The sequence below is a fragment of the Eretmochelys imbricata genome, chromosome 8 (genome assembly GCF_965152235.1).
Source record: "Eretmochelys imbricata isolate rEreImb1 chromosome 8, rEreImb1.hap1, whole genome shotgun sequence".
Classification (NCBI taxonomy): Eukaryota; Metazoa; Chordata; order Testudines; family Cheloniidae; genus Eretmochelys; species Eretmochelys imbricata.
The window spans coordinates 2584599-2607876 of NC_135579.1; the positions used below are offsets into that span (position 1 = coordinate 2584599).

Below are 23278 nucleotides of genomic sequence, written 5' to 3' on the forward strand. Positions count from 1 at the left end.
AACTACTTTCAGGAAAGATGGAGAGGGGGCAAGTGGGAAAAAAATAGATTGCCATGCAGAAGAAATGTGCTTGACAGAACCTAGCTAAAATCTTTTAACACAACTTCAAGAGAAATCTCAATTAGAACTGTAGGGATGTTTAATGTCTCACACTTGAGCTATTTATTATAAATAATAATTTATTAGAAGAATTAGATACAGTTTAAGCTAGATGTATCCGCAATGAAGGGCAGTATAAGGAAATTGCTAAATAATGAGATCAGTGGTTTAAAAAATAAGTACATTGTGTCTAGATTTTTCTGCAAAATTACATGGCAGTGCTGACAATATGAGGCTAGACTGGGAAACGGAAACAAGCAAAATATCCAGAGGACTGGAAGGCTGTTATATTACTTGTTCTCAGTCATGAAGTGAAATACTATGCTTGGATGTTTCTGCATGTCAGTCTAACAAAACAACATAGATGCAAAGTTTATAGCAGAATACAGACTCATAGAAATGCAGGGTGGAAGGGACCTTGAGAAGTCATCCAGCCCCCTGCACTAAAGCAGCACCAAGTAAAGCTAGACCATCCCTGACAGGTGTTTGTGTAACCTGTACTTAAAAATCTCCAGTGATGGGGATTCCACAATCTCCCTTGGAATCCTATTCCAGTGCTTAACTATCCTTATAGCTAGAACATTTTTCCTAATATCTAAGTACATCTCTCTTGCTACTAAGCCCTTTTTCTTCTTGTCCTGCCTCCAGTGGACATGGAGAACAATTGATCACAGGCCTCTTTAACAGCCCTTAATATAGTTGAAGATTGTTATCAGGTCCCCCCTTGGTCTTCTTTTCTCAAAACTAAAACATCCAATTTTTTTTAAACTTTCCTTATAAGTCAGGTTTTCTAAACCTTTTATCATTTTTGTTGTTCTCCTCTGGACTCTTTCTAGTTTGTTTACATCTTTCCTGAAGTGTGGTGCCCAGAATTGGATACAGTACTCCAGCTGAGGCCTCACTGGTAACACGTAGACCCCAGAATGTTATTAGCTCCCGCATCACATTGTTGTGATCCCCAGATCACTTTCAGTAGTACTATCACCTAGCCAGTTACACCCCTCCCCCCCACAATTTTGTCGCTGTATTGTGGAGGGATGCCCTAATACTTGGGGAACATCTCGTATTGAAAGACTGCTGGTCTGGTGTTAAAACATTGTTGCAAGAGTTATTTCAGGGATACACTCAAAAGATTCCTGTTATGATGCTAGAGAAACTTCCTGATTCAGTTTAGGTGAGTAAGGGTATGAGAATCTGAGCCTTTGTTTGCAAAATCAAATACCCACCTTAGAAATGTGGTTGCCAAGAATAAAAGAATTTGAATACCTTAGAGTGGACTAACACCTGGCCTATTTGGGGGAAGATTGGCCGAAGGGACAGAGGGATTGGTTAAAATCAAATCAGTGATATTACTTTTATACTATATGTGTGCTTACTGTAAACTGTAACCTGCCGATGATGTAAAATAAACAGATATTGAAATGGCCTTTTATTAAAAATAAAAAACTCTGGCAATGTTCTTCCACTCTTACCCAGATTGAGTAGTTGTATACCCTACCTTCATGGCAGTCCCATTTTGCTTTTCGCGGAGTAAGGTACTACTCAGTGTGAGTAAGAGTTGCAGAATCGGACCCTAAATCCATTGAAATGAATTAGATGGTGTGACTCTAGCCACAAGAAGATAATAGTCCTCATAATGAAGCCACCATAGAAGTCAATGCAAGGTGCATTCACAGTTCAGGAGAGCTCAGAGACTGAAATGGCAGGTGTCGGTTAGGACACGCCAAGGTATGCTGACAACTGTGTAAGGAGGCTTGCGAGTGCCTGACTCTGGTTCCAGCCTGGCAGATCGCTTAAACACATGCTCAAACTTTAAACATGCACTTAAGTTTCATTGACCTCAATGTTTTAAATTAAGTGTGGAGATGATAGAGACCCAGTACACCATGGTCAAGGTGAATGCAAGACATCTTTATTTCCTGTTTTCACAGGGTCTTACCTCTGTAGGGTGTGCCCCCTTGTGGCCACACTGAACAGTGGTTCTAGACATTCACAGCTAACACCATATTTAAGCACTTGCTTGAATGCTTTGCTGAATAGGGATGGGCTAAAGCATATGCTTAAAGTTAAGCAAGTGCTCAGCTGCTCTGCTGAATCAGGGCCTCTATCAGTGCTATTAATGCCACGTTCTCAGGAGAATTTAAATCTACCTCTTCTTCCCCTTTTCCTTCGCCTTGATGACTGTGGATAAAACCTTAAAAAGGCAAATGGCAATGTTAAATGAAATAAACTCGGTGGGTGTCAGTTCAGGTGTTGATAATTTGAGGGCTGATCCTGGACCACTGAAGTCAATGGGAATTTTGCAGTTAACTTCAGTGGATGCAGAACTGAGCCCTTGCCGTGACAAAAGTGCACAAAAGCACATGATCTCTACATACAGGTGGTACTGAATACATAATAGCATGTGAGAATGCGAGTCTCCTATGCTTTGTCCTTTTGTCTTCCAATGAAATGGGACTTTCCTTCTAACTTGAAAAGAGAAACAAATTAAATGCGGGATGCAAAGCATTTATCAAATGAATTTATCAAGGCTTTCAGAGATAGTAATTGCTCCTTACTCAGAAGCTGTTTACAAAGCCCTGAAACTTTGCAGCAACCTTGTCACAGATATTTGAGCAGGAAGGTTTTGTTTCTTTTTAAACCAAAGCCTCAAAACTAACCTCTAACAGTGCTTGAAGCAAGACTTCACAGTCATTGCTGATGTAAGTAAAAAAGAGCAATGAGAGATTTCGCTCTGATCGTTTTCTGATCTGGCGATGCATTGCCAATTGTTACCCAGCATGCCTGAGCCTCCTTGCTTGACGTTTGTCATCTCATAATGGTTGTTGTTGTTGTTTCAGCCCTGAACGAGCCCACCATTGACTACGGTTTCCAAAGGTTACAGAAGGTTATCCCACGGCACCCTGGTGACCCCGAACGCTTGCCAAAGGTCAGCACCAAGTTTTGTTGGTTTTTTTTAAATATGGCAAAGGTGGGACTGGCTGGTGTTTGTTTGAAAATAAGCACTTTGATCTTTACCAAAGGAACCCACCAGTCTGCCTGTTAATGTAATGTCCTGGTTTGGCATCAGTGGCAGCTCACATAAACACTCAGCCCAGAAGGTTCAACTAACAAACCTTCATTGCAGCCTTCTGGGATATTGCACATGGCCTGCATCACAACTGGAGCTACCTGTCCACTGCCTGGTGTATGATGTGTCTGGAGGTATTAAAGGCACAGTCCACTGAAGGTAGTAATGTTCAGGAATGCTCTACACCAGCATGGGGTATTGTGGGTATTTGGGAACACAGGCCTTCTGTACATTTCAGCAAAGTTAGACCTGGATAGCTAGATGGCGTCTGTCTTAGCAGTGTCTGGTACTGCAGTCACATCTTGCAAAATTACCCTGAGAACTCTACCATTGTATAAATCAGAGGAGCACAAGCCACTGTGAGTATGTGTCATTTTATGTTCAGCCATGTGTCTCCATTTAATATAATAATAGTACACGTCATTGTTTCAGTAACCCTGAAATAATCAGGCCATAGCTACACTACAGAATTACGTCAACCTAAGTGACACTGGCATACAGCCACCGCAGTTATTACATCGCTAGTGCGTGTGCACACTTGGCTCCTTGTGTTGGCAGGGGGTGTCCTCACTGGGAGCGCTTGTATCGATGCAGAGTGCAGTGCAGTGTGGGTAGGTATCCCACTGTGCAACTTGCCACCATCCAGCACAGGGTGTTTGGGGAAGTTTTTGCAATGCCTGATGAGAGATGTGGTCAAGTGGCTTAGTGATCAGTTCTGCGTCCTTCAGTCATTGGAAAAAACCTGCCATTGACTTCAGTCCTTTAACAATAAGTGGTTGGGCAGAAGGGAATTGGGAAATTCCAAGTTTAATCCTGACACTGACTCCCTCTGTACCCCTGTGTAAAATCCCTTGACTTTTCTGCATTAGTCTCCTGAGCTGTAATGTTGGGATATCTCATAGCTCTGTTGTGAGCATTGATAAGCTTGTGAAATGCTTTGAAATGGAAAAGAGTTAATAAGCATCATCACGTTATTATGTATTATCTGTTGACACAGAAATGAAATTAGATGAGTTATTTTAAATGTCTTGTTAACTCTCCATTCTCTTTGATTGGAAAGGCTTCGGACATTGGCGCCTGGATTTTTTGTTTTGTTTTTTGTTTTTCCTTCCTGCCTCCTGAGAAATTAGAAGAAAACATGCTGTCCTGGAGCATAGTTTTTCATTGGCTTCATTTGCCCTCCTACCTCTCTCTCCCCTCATCCGCATGATTTTTAGACAGGTTTACAGCATGCTTTTGTACCTAGGACTGCTTCCTCAGAGGTGCAATCCTCCCTACGGATAAACAGCATCTTACTTCTGCATGAGGCTTTTGTGACTGCAGCATAGCTCTGCAGCCAAGGATGCCCACTGAGAGAAGCTGTTTGCCAGAGAATAACAACATGGTTATGATGCACTCTGGATTTGCAAGCCTAAAGGGTACAGAAGTCATAAGATTGCTATGGACTCAACTTTCTAATTAAATAGCAGAGCCTTGTTTTCTGTTTTTAAATAACAGATCAAATGTAAATTAGGACCAAACATTTTCAGCTTGGGTTAGCAGATTTGATATTGCAATGGGCTATCAATCTCCCCTCTGGCCACGAATGCTTATGGATGGGCTACTGCAGCATGTGCCCTCCTGGGCCAGTGGTATGATATGGCTGTGCAATTTGAGTTTGGGTCAAGTTTGGGTTCATTGCAGCTCTGCCCATACCAGAATCTGAGCCCTAGTGGTTTGCACACTCCTAGTATAAAACAATGGCTCTTACTGCATCGGAAGAACCTAACCTCTTTGTATGGGAAAATCTAATTTTACTTATTCTCTACCTCTTCTGACACTCATCTCAGTTACATTATGGCCTTTCTCATTGTGACAGCAAGGAATCCCACTCGAGTAACTGGCAGCAGAAGTTTTCTGAGGTTCAGGTGTGAGAAGTACTACAGAGAATGTCTGAATTTCTACCTTGTTAAAAGCAGCCCAGGGATAAGAGCTGAGTCCACTAACTGCAAATTGCTTGAATTAGGGCTTTTCCACCACATGCTAGCCCAGCAGGCAAGAGAGCAGATTGAAAGGGGGAGCATTTCCTTCTCAACCCTCAGGTATGGCCCTCACTGCAGTTCTTGGCCATGCAGTCATAGAATCCTAGAATCTCAGGGTTGGAAGGGACCTCAGGAGGTCATCTAGTCCAACCCCCTGCTCAAAGCAGGACCAATCCCCACTTTTTGTCCCAGATCCCTAAATAGCCCTCTCAAGGATTGAGCTCACAACTCTGGGTTTAGCAGGCCAACACTCAAACCACCGAGCTCTCCCTCTTCCCCTCGTGGTGGTGGTGTTTTTGCAGAGATTCAGGGCAAAATCTGGACTTGTCAGGTTTGCCGCACGTCTCGTGAGCTGCTAACTATTGGCACCCAGGTGCAAATTTATTGGCTGTGCCGTCTGCATTACTTTTGTAACACACTCTTCCATCCGTCACCTTCTAAGATGTCACAGTTTGCATTTCCTCCCCTGCGACACGAGAAAGTGCTGTTTTGTGCTTAGTGCATGGGGCAGAGGATCAGGGTTCCTGAGTTCTTTCCCCAGCTCCACCCCCGGCACTCTGAGCAAGCCACTTCACTGCATCGCTGTTCCCTAGTGTTCCAGTCTGTATAATAAGGATGTTAATATTTCACAAAGGGTGCCTTGAGGTTTAAATAATTAATGCTTGCTGGGTGCTTTTAGATCCTTGAGTGAAAGGTTCTGGGGATTACCAAAATGTGGTCCAGGTAATCCAGCATTTTTCTGCCATCCTATGTGTGTTTCCTCCTACTTGACTGGTCTTCCATGAAGTCGCAAAATCAAGGGAAATCATCTTTTCTGTATTCCGGGTGTGATCTCAGCTTGTGTAAATCAGACAGTGAAGAAGTTACCAATTTCCTATATCAAGGAATAATTGAACCCCTGGATGGAACCAACGTTCCTGTAAGACCCTAAAGGGAGGCAAGGGGCTTTGGCAGCTGCGTTAGAGAGAGCTTGAAGGTTGGGCCTCAAGTTCAAGACTCATTAATATGCCGTGCACAGAGGCTGAATGCAGCAGGGGCTGGCACGCATCAGCGTCTGCATTTGAGGCACTGATGGTTCATTCCCAACACCATTTGTTGGCTCCAGAATCCTAATCAAGGATGTAGTGAGTTTGTGTGCAGGCTGAATGCTGCACGATGCTCTTCCATAGTCATTAAAACGAGGCAAGGCTTTGGCAGGATTCCATGGCAGGCAGTTGTCAGTGACTACTTAAATGAGAATTGTGGGCCATCTGGCTTTGGATCTTAAGATGGACAGAAGCACCAAGAGGGAAGAAGGAGAATGGGAGGGGGGCAGAGAAGGGAATGGAGAATAGTGCTCAGAGCTTTAGATATTGCTTTTCCTATTTTTTAACCATTGCCATCCCAATGTATCAGAACTTCTGTATATTAAGAGCCTTGTATGCTGTGCTTTTCCATATCCCGCCCCCCCATGTTTCCATAACTGCCCTTAGGGATTGAAGGCCATTGTTCCATTAAGCGTTATTGATGAAATAGACATCTTTTAAGAAATGGAAGCAGCTGTGGTCCTGGTGAGAGCGTGATGCTGACTCTTAGTGCACGCTCTCTGCTCTGCAGAGCTCCAAAGGAGGAATGTAGCAGCAACATCTGTGGTCCCAGGGATTGTGATATCCTACAGTAGAACTTTGGTCTCCTCTTGCTTTAAAACTGCTGGACCAGCTTTTCAAAAGTGCTTGGCGCCCACGCAGCAACTGCCATTGAGAACAACAGCGAGTTCGGACTCTCTTTCCCCACTGTTGGTTACGGGAGGTGCTGCAAGGTGCTGAGATCCATGGATAATCTGGCCTGATTTTTTTTTTTAAATGTAGAGTTTCTGGAGAAGCAGGAATGGAAGCAGGTGTGGGGGGATGGAGAGGTGGAGCAACCGGCTGTGGGGAGGAGGCTTCTCCCCTCATGCACAGGGGCAGATCAGGGGAAAGAAGCCAGCTGACAAGAGGGGTCACTAACAGATGTGCCCGGACACACATTCCAAGAGCAGACCCAGTACAGGAGTGGTGGGGGACACCCTCTAGCCCTGGAGTCAGCTCAGGCACCTGGGGTGAGTTGAGTAGAAATCTTTCCTGGTCAACGCGCCGGGGAGGCAGATTACGGGGAGCAAGAGCTCTCCAGAGAGAAGTAAAGAGAACTAGTGGGATGCTAGACCTGAGGGATTATATCACAGTCCCTAAGGTGGAGACTGGAGAAGGCCCACTCCATGGGGCTGGGAGATACGCATGTTTGTGTGTGAGATCGCTCTCTCTGTCACACTCACACACTCACATCTTGGTTCTCGCACACCTGTGTGGTGGAAATCTGTAAAGAGGTTTAAATCACAAGCACATTTATTTATTAAGGCTTCTTCACGCTTTGTACCACGAATCTTGAAGATAAATCTAGGGCAGGCCCTAGGAGATTCTGGAGCTACGCTAGCAACTTCACAGATAGTTATAAAGCAGGTTCCATTATGAGGTAGATTTTAAACACCTCCTTTCTCACCAGCTCTTACACAGAAAGTTCGTTGCCAGACACAATTTCCCATGCATAGTCTCCTGCCTGGGGCAGGGAGCTGGGGGTGATGGGGTTCAGGTGAATTGGCCCCTAGTTGCTTTTGACTTACAAGGCTTTAGGAACAAAGAGTTTTGGCCATACTTACAGGGTGTGGGACTCTATTCTGGGAAGCAGTGACTCTGAAAAAGATTTGGAGGTTGCGTTAGATAATCAGCTGAACTTGAGAGCTCCCAATGTGGTGATGTGACTAAAAGAGCTAATGCGATCCTGGGATGCATAAACAGGAGACTCTCGAGTAGCAGTAGAGAAGTTATTTTACCTCTGTATTTGGCACTGCTGTGACCATTACTGGAATACTATGTCCAGTTCTGGTACCCCCTATTCAAGAAGGATGTTGGTAAATTGGAGGGTGGTCAGAGAAGAACCACGAGAATGGTTAAAGGATTAGAAAGCCTACTATGTAGTGTTAGACTCAAAGAGCTCAATCTATTTAGCCTAAAAAAGAAAGGACTAAGGGGTGATTTGATTACAATACCTACATGGGGAACCAATAGTCAATAATGGGCTCTTCAGCTTAACAGAGAAAGATATAACAATGGCTGGACTTTGAAGCTAGACACATTCAGATTGGAAATAAGGCATACATTTTTAACAGAGAGTAAGTAACCATTGGAATAATTTAGCAAGATGTGTGGAGGATTCTCCATCATTGACAACTTTTAAATCAAGATTGGATGTTTTTCTAAAAGCTCTGCTCTAGGAATTATTTTGGGGCTGTTCTCTGGCCTGTGTTCTACAGGAGGTCTGACGAGATGGTCACAATGGTCCCTTCTGGACTAGGAATCTATGAATGGAAAAAAGATTGTCTGTAAAAACTTGATGCTTATTTTATACATCACTCCTCTGTGCAAACTAACACCAAGTATGGGTTTTTTGTCATTGTTGGCAACTGCAGGCTACCACTATACTTAAGATTGTGATTGCTCACTAGGTATGTGAGAAGCAAGTGTATCTACCTTGCTTACCCTTCCAATAGGGGTCAGAGATCCTACCCTCCCGATACAATCCAGCAATCCATATTTCGCCTGCTTGTCCTCCGCTGCACACCTTATCCTCAGAACAGGGGCTTTATTTCTGCTTATGTCTCTGTGGAGGAGAGAGTGGAGCTCACAGCAGTCTCTTTGTCTGTCAGGCAGTATACCACTGCCAGGTTCCACCTTCCCTCATGGACCCTCTCCCATGCCAGTCCCTGAGCCATAAAACATAATCTAAGGGGCATTTCTTCTTCCTCTGCCAATTCAGCCTGTGTCCTGTACAGGGCACCATTAGCAATCAGTTGGGCACTATCTACAGGGAGCCCTTCCCAGCAGGAAACTCCACAGTACAACGATTTACCCTGAGTCCATCCTGACATTGATCCAGATCAGAGAAACTTTTGTACTGAACAGAGGGTGGAGGGGAGGATGTGGATCGCGGGACCACAACCTACTGTTGGACTCCCTATGCTGACAGTGAATGTGTGAGACGTGATGACTGTCTCTAACCACTAAGCTGGTACAGGGACGTGGGAGCAGAGCGAAAGCTGGTCCTGGCACCTTTGCAGGGATTTTCTGGAGTTCTACACTGCTATTTATACCAGTACTAGGGGGGTTGGGCAGTGTACATCCTCTACCTGCTGCCGTGAGGCGTGTGCAGGGTAGACATACCCTTAGGGGGAGATTTTCAAAACCACCAAGATTTGAGTAGTCAAATGCCTTAGGCAGCAGCTTTGAAAACTTTCAGCCTTAAAGGGCACTATCCTGATCAAAGTGTTGCGGTGGGGTGTGGGGTTTTCTTTTTCTGGGACTATGTAGGGTCTGAAACACAGGAGAGCTCAGAAATAGTGAAGGGCAGAGTCATATACACATTTCTGGCAAGGAGCCCTTACTTTTCCGAAGGTCAGCAGCATGTGTACACATTTCAGTGAGTTTTCTTTATAATTGGGTCAGCATTTACTCAGCAAATGATTAGAGCAGATGGTGTCATTTAGAATCTGTGACAAAACTTGAATACGTGCGGGCTCGCAGAATGACAGGGATCTATGCATCATTTCTTCACTCTGCCTGCCCGAGGGCAGGTTTCTAGATTGGGTCTGGACCCTCTAGATTAAATCAACCCATTCCAGATGAGTGACTTGAGCCACTTGTTTGAATGACCAATAAGGCTTATCCCTGTGATCTTAGATTCCCCTATTTTTAAAAAAAAATCCACAACAATGAAATGATGGAGGCAGGAGGACACTAACCAGGTAAACATGTTTCCTTCAAGCAGTAGCGCTTTTAGAGAAAATAAACCCCAGTTGAGGAAAGTAACAAAAGCTGCATTTGTGTATTTTGCTCCATGGAGCTGAAAATATCTCGTAAATTGATCCTGTGGGAGTAATAAATACACATTACTTTATCTTGTACTTCATGTCCTATACCCCTGAGTCTTGATAGAACAACACCGCTTAATAGACTTTAAAAAAAGAGTAATTACAGTCATTGGTTGTGTGATTTTTCAGCCCTTCCAGCCCTGCCTGACCTTCTAATTTAGCTCACCGTGTCTAACTAATGCATTTATATTCATCTTTTATGAAGCATGTGTAGTACAAAATTGACTTTGCAGTCTTTAGCAAGCTGTCTTACCAGGTTTAGGATCTGGTTAGTACTGTGAATAGTGTGTGTGCGCGTGTGAACGTGTGTGTACATCTTGCAATACCTGTGCTTCCAATTAATTATTTTTGATCCTTTTGGAAATATAATAAAAAGTATTTATTCCATTTCCCCCTCTCTCCCCTTTAAAGCTTTTATACATTCCAGCATTATATATAGCTAAACATGCAGGCAAAAAGATGCAACTGTTTTTAAAATGATTACCACTAATGTTTCTGCTTGTCAGAAGTGCTTAAATTTCCCTGCTCTTTATCTAAAAACTTAGCACTGTTACCTTTTAAGAATTACAAATTTATAAGATCTTACGAAGCTGATTTACAAACACAGCTGACAGTTTATGATGAATGATGTTGCAAAATGTGCAGTTTGTTTCTTTGTCATTTCTAGATATGTATCTATTAGGAAGTGGATTAAGAAAAGAGAGAGCCCCCTCTGAAAGAGCCCTGGAGCTACAGAGCACACACACAAATATCTCTCCCATGTTTCCTCATAACTTCCTACTCAGTGCACTCATCCCGTAGAGCACAATTGTTCTCTGTGCATTTTCTTCCACCATATGGTATCCTCATTACCATACACTAAGGGTCCATATGGAGAACTTGTGAAGTGAACTGTGTTCATTTTAACTGCCAGATGAGCAGCCTTTTGCTTTGCAAGCTTAGCTTAAGTCATCTGCTGTCTTTATGTTGTTATGGCAACACAGTACCAATAAAAAATTCTAATCTACTGTAAGTGTCTTGGATCACAGTATTTTAAGTGCTTGCTGTAACTGTCCTCTAAGTGAGGATGCTTGTTCTTTTAGTATGACAAAGGGTTATTGTCAACTCCAGCAGGTGGCAGTAAAGAAATTGTTTCTCCACCTCCCCCCCCCGCACCTCCCCCCCCCGAAAAAGTTATATAATTACAAAACAGTATATCACAAACATATTTGTAGGCTGATCCTCCAAATTTCATTGTAAGGTTAGGATCACAGCTAAAGCTCCTTCCATGCTGCAAATCACACGCTGAACTGTGAAACGATGGTGGCAGCAAATGCGTTCCTAAGGTTTTGCGGAGAGAGAGAGAGAGAGAGAATTAGACTGAAGCACCACTTCATTGGAATTCTGAAGCCTCCATAACCATGAAGCTGTTTTTGCTACACCCCTGAATTACTCATTCAAACACCATGCTAATTAAGAGTACCTTAAAGTAATGGAAGTAGGCAGCAACATCCTTAAAAATAAATCATTTTCACCTCTGCAGGCCACATGATATGTTGCATCTCTCTCTCTCTCTCTCTGTATTGAAAGTGAATGTTTGCTGTCTCAGTTCATCAGTTCACATTAGCCTCATGCTGAATATTTAAACACAGAACAATTTGAACGCACCATGAAGAGAGACAGTGACTGCGCTTTCACTGGGAACAGCAAGGGCTCATCTAATAATAATTTAGTAAATCAGCCATTTAGTGGCTCAGTTGTACACTGCACTGTGCCAAATAATATTCACTTCAACTGTACGCTGATAAAATTGAAATTCAGACCCAAGTCACGCAGCCGTCTTTTGCTCAATGGGGAGATGAAACGGAAAATCGCCCTCCCAATAGAGTAATTGTGTTTAGTGATTTATCATAAATACAGTGGCATAGCAATGGAAACAGGAATTGGTTGTATATGGTACAATGTAGTCTAATTATGCTTTTATTGTTTTAGTTTCTAATGCTCGGGCTATTCAGCAATTCAGAGCTTGCCATCACATCTTCAACTCAGTACGTATGTAGATGAGAAACAGTGACATAGCAGCACTGGGCCCCTTTAGGGGGCAGTGTAGATCGGTACTGCCCTCGTGGAAGCCCATGGGGCCATTGTATCGTAGACCAGCATGATGTCCTGGAGGAGCTCTGGGAGTGCAGCTGCTATGGTGCCCTTTCACAGGATGCACTTTGCCCCACACCATGGAAGCACTGAAAGACTCGTTTAGTTCCTCCGCTCCCTGAATGCAGGGGGTACAGTTGTATGCTTTCAGCCCATTTTTCCCCCCCATGCACACCAGGGCCAAATCCTTACTCTCATAAATAATCCTTTCTTACTTGAGTAAGATTTGTAAGTAAGATTTCTTACTTGAGCAGGATTTGTTCTCAATTGTGTTATTTTCAAACACTTCTGCAGAGAAGTCAGTACACAATTAGGCCGACAGAATTATATAGGAAATGGAACAAGCAGTGGTATACTCTCCTAGCGCACATTCATATGAGGTTCAAAATATGTGTGCAGATTTGCAATAACTGCCTATGCAATTCATGCACTAAAAACTGTCTCTTCGTGTTAGCTGTACCTATAGGGACCATGTTATAACCTTAAATGTAAGTGGCATCATCTGTTACTTTTGAGTAAGAAACAGAATGGTTTGGGGGATTAATAATTTAGTTCTATACCTAGCGGTTCCACAGACTTTTTGTTTGACCTTGGACAAGCCTTGCCTTAGTTTCTCCATCTGTAAAATGGGGTGAATATTTTATGTAATATTTGTTTGTTTCAGTTCCTTGAGCTCCTATACAGGCTCTGGGCCTATACATATTTTATAAAAGCACCTTTCCTCATAAGCCACAAAAGTTTCTCCATTCTCCACAAATAAGGTCCTTACCTCTCCACCTGCTCGGTCAGCCTGGCCTGTCAGAAACAGCCTAGGAAAATAACTAGGCTATGCTGAGTGCAGAGATCAAGACTCTCTGTGATGCAGGGTGTTGGGGAAATAATACCTACCTTGTGGGGGTGTTGTGAAATGTCATTCTTTCTTGTAATAAGGAACTTCGAGATCCTCAGATGGAAGGCATTCTAGAAGTGTGAAGCATTATCAATGAGCCAGCCTACAGTTACCATTTCTAAACTTAGTTGCAGGTGTTATACAGTGGTTCACTCTCTGATATAAAATATGATCACTGCATATTTCTCAATTCTCACAACACGCTCCAGCTGAGCAGCAGAGAGCATCCTCCTTACCATCATGATGCCGTTTAGCAGTGTGTGCTAGAAGCATACGGTGCCATTGTCATAATTCTTCTAAGAAATACAGGGCTTCACAATCTATACTTAACTGCTGACACTTGAAAACTCAGACATTTTGGTAAAATGAATCAGGCCTTAATGTTTCTTTTATGAGATCTCTTCTCATAGGAAGGAGGTTTGGCACCATTTGGAGATCAAGCGTAGTGATCCATCATAGTAAAGTCAGCTGTCCCAGCCAGCTTCTCAGAGGTCACTCGATCGAACCAACAGCTCTTACAACTATATTATTGCTTATGGAACAGTAATTGAGGCACTATAGATAAAAATTACCTGCTCTAATAGGCAGTGAACAATTTGCTCTCAATACAATTATAAGCCAAATCATTCATTTCATAACACTTGGACTAATTTATTTGTTGACCTTTTAATATCCATAGCTCTTCAGCTGTATTAGTGGCAACTCAGAAAAATCTCTTGTTCATTTTACTTTCATTGATTTTTTTTTTCTATGGAGGCAATAACAGGTGTTTGAGTACAGCCTTTTCTTTCTGTTGTAAAAGTCAATCATGTAACTTACGGTGATATAACTCCTCTGGACTGAAACATCTTCTAAGTACAATAGTGTACACGCTCATGCTATCTCTGTAAACAAGGGTATGCATTTTTGCTTTGTTTTCATGATAGATCTGTGTTCACGTTAATATATTGGACAGTGGAAGATGGAGAAGGTACACTGGAATGTTATATAAAGCTATGCCACCCTATGTAATGTAATTTTGTTTCATATACACAGTACTGAAGATACAGGAATTTCAGAAGTCATCTTTATTTTAATCCCCACAGTAGGATGAGCTATAGGTCTGCTCATTAATGATATCCTCGTCATTTTATCTTGATATAGTATCTTAAGAACATAAGAATGGCCATACTGGGTCAGACCAATGGTACATCTAGCCCAGTATCCTGTCTCCCGACAGTGGCCAATGCCAGGTATTTCAGAGGGAATGAACAGGTAATCATCAAGTGATCCATCTCCTGTCTCCCATTCGCAGCTTCTGGCAAACGGAGGCTAGGGATACCATCCCTGCCCATCCTGGCTAATAGCCACTGATGGACCTATCCTCCATGAACTTATCTAGTTCTTTTTTGAACCTGTTATATAGTCTTGGTCTTCACAACATCCTCTGCCAAAGAGTTTGACAGGTTGACAATGTGTTGTGTGAAAAAATACTTCCTTTTGTTTGTTTTAAACCTGCTGCCTATTAATTTCGTGTGGTGACCCCCTAGGTCTTGTGTTATGAGAAGGAGTAAATAACACTTCCTTATTTACGTTCTCCACACCAGTCATGATTTTATAGACCTCTATCATATCCCCCTAGTTGTCTCTTTTCCAAGCTGAAAAGTCCCAGTCTTATTTCTCTCTCCTCATACAGAAGCTGTTCCATACCCCTAATCATTTTTGTTGCCCTTTCCTGAACCTTTTCCAATTCCAATATATCTTTTTTGAGATGGGACATCTATATCTGTACGCAGTATTCAAGATGTGGGCGTACCATGGATTTATATAGAGGCAACATGATTTTGTCTTACTATCTGTCTCTTTAGTAATGATTCCCAACATTCTGTTCGCTTTTTTTGACTTGCAGCCCAAAGGACTGCCAAGCACTTTGCAGACTGGAACTGGTCAAACTTTTCTAAATTTCAAGTTTTTGACATTTCAACTGGAAAAATATCTTGGCTCTATTTGATCATTTTCATTACATTTTTGGGGCTTTCATCTTGCCTGATAGCTGTCTGAAATATTTTGACGTTTGAAAAAAATTATTGAATTTTTGAGATATTTTGGAAAATCAGTAAAAATTTTGAAACATTCCTGTGAAATTTGTTGCTGGTATTTTTCCAATCAACTCTGAGAGCAACTATAAAACAGTGATTGTTTCATTCACCACTGAAAATGGAGCCTTGTCTGGTATGAAATGTGATACCTATTTTCATATCACAGAGCCGTCAAGGGAACTATACTTTATCCAACTGAAATCAGCTGGCAGGAAGAATTTAATCAGAAAAATGTGAATGGTAATTGTGAATCATTTAAGAACACCTTACTAGATGCCCCAAAAGCCACAATTGAGGAATAAGGCCACACTTGTTAAAAAAAACCAACCTGGTTTAGAGAGTAAGAGAACGCAGCTATAAAAAAACAAGTGTGTGTGTATATGTGTGTGTGCATAGATATAACAAATGGGGGGGGAAAAGGGAAGTTGACAGTAATGAATATAAATCAGAAGTTAGGAATTGTAAAAAAAAAAAATTGATAAGGGAAGCCAAGAGATACAAGGAGAAAGTTAAGGACAATAAGGAGTTTTTAAAGTATATTAGAAACAAAAATAATCTGGACAATGGTATTGGCCCATGACTAGATGGAAATGGTAGAACTATCAATAATGCAGAAAAGGTAGAAGTCTTCAGTAAATATTTCTATTCTGTATTTGGGCAAAAACAGATGATACAGTCTCATTGAATGGTGAGCATAGAATCATAGAATATCAGGGATGGAAGGGACCTCAGGAGGTCATCTAGTCCAACCCCTTGCTCAAAGCAGGACCAATCCCCAACTAAATCATCCCAGCCAGGGCTTTGTCAAGCCTGATCTTAAAAACCTCAAAGGAAGGAGATTCCACCACCTCCCTAGGTAACGCATTCCAGTGCTTCACCACCCTCCTAGTGAAAAAGTTTTTCCTAATATCCAACCTAAACCTCTCCCACTGCAACTTGAGACCATTACTCCTTGTTCTGATAACACCCATTCCATTCTACAAGTATCTGGAGGATATTAAACGAACGCTACTAAAGTTAGACATTTTTAAAGCATCAGGTCCAGATAACTTGCATCTAAAAGGTTTTAAAAAGCTGGCTGAGGATCTCACTGGACTCTTAATGTTAATTTTCAATAAGTCTTGGAGCACTGGGGAAGTTGCAGAAGACTGGATGAAAGCTACTGTTGTGCCAATATTTAAAAAGGCTAAATGGTACGACCTGGGTAATTATAAGACTGTCAGGCTAACGTCAGTCCTGGGCAAGATAATGGAGCAGCTGATACGGGACTTGACTGATAAACAATTAAAGGAGGGTGATGTAATTAATGCAAATCAACAAGGCTTTATGGAAAATAGATCCTGTCAGACTAACTATGAGATTACAAGTTTGGCTGATAAAGGTAATAGTGTTGATGTAATAGACGCAGACTTCTGTAAAGCATTTGACTGGGTACTGCACGATGTGTTTAAGTACCTGTATGGGGCGGGGGGGGGGGGGAGGGAGTCTTTCGTTTCCTGTAAGCAAGAAAGTTGAAAAAGTCTTTTAACAAGATAAGCTAGGAAGCACTTCACTGAAGTACTTCTGCTTGAGCTAAAGCCTCTTTATGCCATAAAGTACTATGAAGTCCTTTGAACACATAGTTGTAAAATATAATTGTTACACATTTGGCATTTTATGCTTTCCTAGAAATTACCACTTGGTATCTACACCTAATCTACGTTCTTTCTTTTCATTTCAATTGGGTCTGAAGTGGTCCTTCATTGTAATGAGAATGCCCCTTTCAAGAGACTTTTTTCAATTATACTGATGATAAAATGTAAGTGAACGTACTCATTTGTAGGGGTTACGACTGAGCTGTGTTTTAACTGTAATGCTAAAACCAATCAACATTATTTCAGTCTCTATTTCAACATTTTTATGCACTCGCTCTGGGCAGAACATAGTGGAATATCATTGTAGGTCAAAATCTCAGTGCTGCTTATTTTTCACTTTTCATTCCACCATTAAAAGCTAACATGTTCTCCAGCGCCTAGCTAGAAACTCTTCTTATGGTAGATTTACAACCCAAAAACTCTTCACCATTGGACCAAAAAAGTGACAATTCCTCTCATCTTAGTACTTCATTCTTACGTTATTTTTATTTTCATTAAAACTGTTTTACAGGGATTTTAAATGAATTCCATATAGATGAGTTTATATCTTGTTTCTGGAAAATATCTAGTCAATCATACAGGTTTTTTATATCGACAGCAAATATTCGTAAAGATAAATACACCAATAAAAACAAAATTCAGAAGATGAAATAATTAAGTAAAAACCAATTCATATATAATTAACACTTTGAATGCCAGATAGCTATACTGATAGACATTAGCTGAAGATCTGGCCTTGTAATACTAATTATAATTAGATTCTTTTATAGACTTAAATCCAGTGAAGTGGACCATGTCACCCACTACACTTCTGATTTGACCTGGAGGGCCAGCATTTTAAAGGGGATTTGAACCTGGCCTCTTCGTGCAAACAATTGTGCATGGATAAAATAGAGATTTCAACCTACTTGATTTGCAAGTGCAAATATGTTTCACACACACAAAGAGGTTAATCGTCTCTCTATATTCTACTATGTACACCTGCAAAATTACAAATCTTATTTGAAACTTTGGCCCCAAGTATTTTTCATAATTCTTTCTAATAGGATATAAAAATTGCTTCCAAGCAATTGTGGAAGAGCTAGCCCTGTATTTTTTATCAAATGTCTCACAATATAACGTCTAGGCACTCACAATGCCATTCCTATCAAATTCTTTTTATGTTTACATAAGTCCATGCCCTCCAAATAATTCAAAACATTCTTATTATTCCATAAAGGAACTTTGACAACTTTCCAAAAATATACAGGGTATAGAATGATCAAGATAAGAGCAAGAGTAACAACACTTTTCCTTTTTGGCCACTCTCATCTGCAGCTGTTTTTAAGGAATAGGAAAGTTATTACCATTGAGAGAACCTGATTTAAGAGCTATCAGGAAATCTTACAGATGCAAAAAGGAAAAGCAAACCTTAAAGCCTCAATAAACTCAGTGAGTAACATCTGCTTCAAAATATACTAGATGCCAATACAAATAGTTTGGGATAAATTTTCAAAGCAATGAGGTTCAGAGCTGATTTTGCATTGTTTTGAAAATGTACATCTGCATGCATCACCCAGTGAATGCAAGTGCAATGCATTGTGTGAAATGAATTTAAAATATAGCTATTCAAATCCTTTAAATTTCAGGTAGAAAAAACATTCTAAACTTTAGAAATACTTGGTCCAATTATGCTTTCAGCTACACCTATGTAAATGAGGAATAACCCCATTGCAGGTAATATAAGTGAGAATAGAATCAGGTCCACTGTATTCTGATGGGAGCCGGGCATTCTCTTGCAGGAAGATGGTTGTGTTCTGTGAGCCACTGAGTTGAACACTCCTGGACTTACCCATTTTTAATTTGGACACCATTTACCTTGTGTTCCAGTGATCCACTAGGGGCACCCAAGGTTTCCTTCCTGGCAAATTAATCATGGTATGGAAGATTGGATTGCATAATTAAGGAGATGGAGTTGTTGATAGAGTCCCTACCTTCTAGAGATCAGTGGTAGAGCTTTCTCTATAATACGAAAAATTGTACTGTTTCCTAATCTTACCAGTGTTTCAGACTGACATTCTATGGAGGTTTCAGAGTAGCAGCCGTGTTAGTCTGTATCCGCAAAAAGAAAAGGAGGATTTGAGGCACCTTAGAGACTAACCAATTTATTTGAGCATAAGCTTTCGTGAGCTATAGCTCACTTCATCGGATGCAACATTCTATGGAGGATATCCTTCTTTACTTCCTTGCAGTGTGTTCTTTTCCTGATAATCAGGAAAGAGAGACTGTAAAAGATGCCAGAGAATCACTCAGCTTCTGATGATGGCAGTTCCTTCAAGCAACAGTTAACAAGTTCCAAATAGGATGGACATCTTCCAGCTCAAGTAGTATAAGATCTGGATGGATGGAAATATAATGAATGGCAGCTACCAGCTAGAGGATCTAGATGGAGGAGGCTGACCTCATGGATTAAAATTTGACATCACTAAAGAGCTCTGGCTTTAGCTCACAGAGCTGGATGTTGCTCAGACTGTGCAGTAATCTTTGTCTGCAATAGAGAATAAGGTAGAAAGAGATGGGGGAGAGAGAAGGTGGGAAGCTGCTCCAGTGGAAATCTTGCAATTGACTTTAATAGCAGCAGAGGTAAAACCATAAACTGAGAAGGCGGCTTTGGGGCAAGATGCAATATTCCTGTGTTTGAGCAGGAGAGGCAAAGCCCTGCAGAAGGGGAATATCTTGTGGAGAAAGATGAGAGTTTAAAATGTCATCTTGGCAAAGATCTCCAAAGAGAGGAATTCGTATTAGCAGAGTGATATTTGGTACTAAGTTTTCTCCTCTAGACACCTTCTTCTTTTTGACTTAGAGACCTACCACCAATGAAGACTTCCTCCGCTCTTAGAGATGGAGCTATCCTAATTACTTGCCAGATACTTCAGTTGATGATAATATACTGAGAGCAGCCATGCTCTCAAACATAAGTATATTCCAAGGGTCCCACATTACTATCTACCCAGACTACATACCCTGAAGTTCAACATCTTTACCAGCAGCTGGGTGTGCGGCCCATTGGTATAGCCCAGCCAAACCCCACCTGGAATGTAAACACATGTGTTTTAGATTAACAAGGCCGGCCAATACTCTTCTGGTATCTAGGGTGCAGAATTAACAGGAGACATAGATAAGAACATAAACTCACAAGGATGGTCTTACGGACTGTCATTGTTATTTTGTTTCCTCTTTTTGACTGTAGTAGTTGCAGCTGAGAACTGTTTGAATGGGGTGTTTTTTTCTCTATTACTATGGATTTGTCACCCTTGTGGTGTCTTCATCATTGAGTCTCATCTTTTAAGGCTAGATATCTGCATGCTTTTGGATTTCAGCATTCATTCTTTTTGGTGCCTCATATAGGCTTTCTATATTTTATTTATAGGCTTGATTCATTGTGGAGCAGGTGGGTAAGGTCATGCATCCGTGTTTTTAGTGCCCTAGAGTTAGGCTGTGATCCTCTGTTTGGGTGGAAGCCTTTGAGACTGTTAAAGCTTGGAAAAGCCAGAGTTCTAGTCCCAGGGTGGGCCTTATGTGCTATTGGAACGTGCCCAACGTGCCATTGGAATTTAGCAGCAAAAGCATGGTAAAATTCCATCCTCTAGTTGATATTAAGCTGTGCCTTTTTATCTCAGACACTTTTTCTACCCGTTGGCTTTCTTCCTCATTTGCCCTCTGGTCCTTATAGAAGCTATTCTGTGTTCATGTCTTCAGCGGGAAGACTCAGTTATGGAACATGGAAGTATTTTTCCCTGATTTTGTTTGTTCTTCAGTCAAGTTTTAGTTTCTGTGCGACTGTGATGTCTACTCGAGGATGTGTCCTGCCATTTTACACTGTTGTGTTTTTGATAGTTACAGTCCCATTAAATTGGCACATTCCCCTCATTTTTAAGTGGATTAAATCTCTTTGCATTTTGAATTGCTTGTACAAATGATTTTTCTTTTCACATGCAAATGTTGAAAACACTGAGATAAAGAAATGGGCATTGTATAGATCTGGAGAGATGCACTGAGATGCACGTCCATAGAGATGGCAGCTGTAGCATGGCTTTGAGTCTCCTGTACGTTTAGCTAAAGGACTGGCAGTTCAGAATTGTGATGTCCTAACTGGCAGTCCTATTGGCTGTCTACCCAAACATCAGTTTTCTTTGGTGCACCTTACACAGAAAGGCGTTCTCATGCTTTATAATTATGTCTCTCTCACACACACATATTCACACACTCTCTCTCTCTCTCTCACACACACACCCCCCTAGGAACCAGAATACATATGTAAATTGTGAGGAAATAATACATCTATGTACATTTTTTTTTAAATGTACAAAGTGGTCTTAGCTCTAGCCCACTGTAAGAGTATCCATAGGAAGCATCACCTGCCACTTCATCCATCGCAAAATAGTAACAAGTAATTAAGAATTTAATATTCATCATTTTAATCTGAAATTTCAGAATGTGACTTTTCAAGGGAAGAAGCTAATTGGCAACTTATACTCAGCATTTTAGCTCTGCATGTGGGTTTCTGCTGTCATTCCCATGAAATCAGGAAGTTAGTAGGCAGAGCCAGTAGGTCAGAGATGAGTCGAGGAAGTATGAATGACATCATTATCCATGAGTAACCTCTCCAAAGATGAATGAGCTCTCTCTTGTATTACAATGCTAATAGAGCATTAGAAGACGATATGATATCTAGACAACACATAAGATAAATGCCTCATGATTTGCTAGAACAGCTTTTTTTTTTTTGGCAAGTACATAAATCCTTTGGTAGACTAAATAATACGGTATGTGGCTGATGAACATCATGTACAGTGGACAGCTCCTGCCGGACAAAATTCATGTGGCTTTAACAAGTCCCTCAAACATTCTGTAATTGATTTATTTAGATTAAATATTCTTTTTAAAATGCTAAAAATACTCAACAGTGCCCTGACATCAGTTAAACCCATAGTCCACATTGGGATGGATACATAATTCTTTTTACTAATTGCAACATTGTAAGCAGAGGTCATCAAGAATGGTAACACATCTTCCTTAACCCTGGCACGTACTGGTCGTTATGATGAAATTTGACCCCAGTGAACCATATATGGAAAATATTATTCATTCTGAAGACAAGTGGCGTAGCAGACAAAGCACTAGACTTTTTAATATGAGATTATAATTCAGTTTAAACTAAATGTCATGGTCCTGATGAATTCCTGTTGGAGAGTTACTCACATCACAAGCTGAACAAATAAAGTTGGACAAGTGCTGTAGTATTCACTTTAGATAAATTCAGCCAGAAGTGGATTTAGTTTGAATTTAACCTTCTGTGTTCCAAAAGCGCAATCCTTCTGCTGTGATAATAAAATCCTTCCTGCAGTAAGGTTGGACCAGGTAGCTACAGGGCTTCCAGGCCTGAGACTCTGCTGCTGTTCACATATGTAAACATCTACCAGTATTTTCAAGAAGAAAGAGAGCTGAGAAGGCCTTTGGTTCTGTTAAAAACAACCCCTCCCCCCCCAACTAGAGACTAGTTGGGTCTAGTTTAGATTGCATAGCCACCTAACAACAAAATAATGCTTATTTCAAAGAAAAGGCAAGAAAATCTTTATCCTGGAACAGGCTAATTTCTGTGTACTCATTTACTCTAAACCAAAAGCAGGGAGACTTTTAGAATAATGAGAAGAGTGACTCTTTCCTTACAAATGCCTCCATAAATGAGATATTTGCTTTAGTCATATTCTGTCTCTCAAGAAATATTTTCACTTCATATTCAAATAGATGGCCCGTTAGACGATGCCCACTTACAGCATGAAAATCTAAGCTCCCAAGATGAGAGCAAAGAAGAATTTCAGTGAACAAAAGAGTATATGGGACATCAACTCTTAACCTTAGCATGAGATTTTGTTTTGTAGCGTGCCAGTCTCACTCATTTTTCAATTTAAAAAAAAGTCTGTTGGTCTTTCATCACCACTGCAGTGGTAACATACAGTATCAAGTTGATTTTTAAAGACAGAGATCTTTTATATTAGCTGTCCTTTTTTATAATACTTTTTACAAATTTAATCAATACATTTTAATATTCTATATACTTTAAGTGCAACATACAATAAATATTGAAGCTTCATCTTAAACATGCTTTAGCCTTTAAATTGTTAAAACTGCAGTGCCCTTTCAATCTACTTACATAATGTCATAAAATATACATTTCAAGGTAAATGAAGTCAGCTACTTCAATTTAGTCCCTCAAACTGGTAGTAAATGAGAGGTTAACACTATGGTGCCAAACCCATTATTGAGTAAATTTAGCACCTTGGACAGCTCTGTAAAATCTTTATTGCTTTCCTGACCTGCTCGTCATGTTCTGTCTATGTGTTCGGTGGCTCTCACTCTGATTGAAAGGCAATAT

General features: G+C 40.9%; 1 protein-coding gene across 4 annotated transcripts in view; it reads left to right on the forward strand.

The window, feature by feature from the left end:
• EBF1 (EBF transcription factor 1) overlaps positions 1 to 23278 on the forward strand; it is a 326168-nt gene that overhangs the window by 286612 nt on the left and 16278 nt on the right. For all 4 annotated transcript variants that reach the window (XM_077823771.1, XM_077823772.1, XM_077823774.1 and 1 more), the window contains exon 11: positions 2940 to 3028. In XM_077823771.1, coding sequence (XP_077679897.1) covers positions 2940 to 3028 — 89 coding nt within the window. The remainder of the gene's footprint in view (positions 1 to 2939; positions 3029 to 23278) is intronic.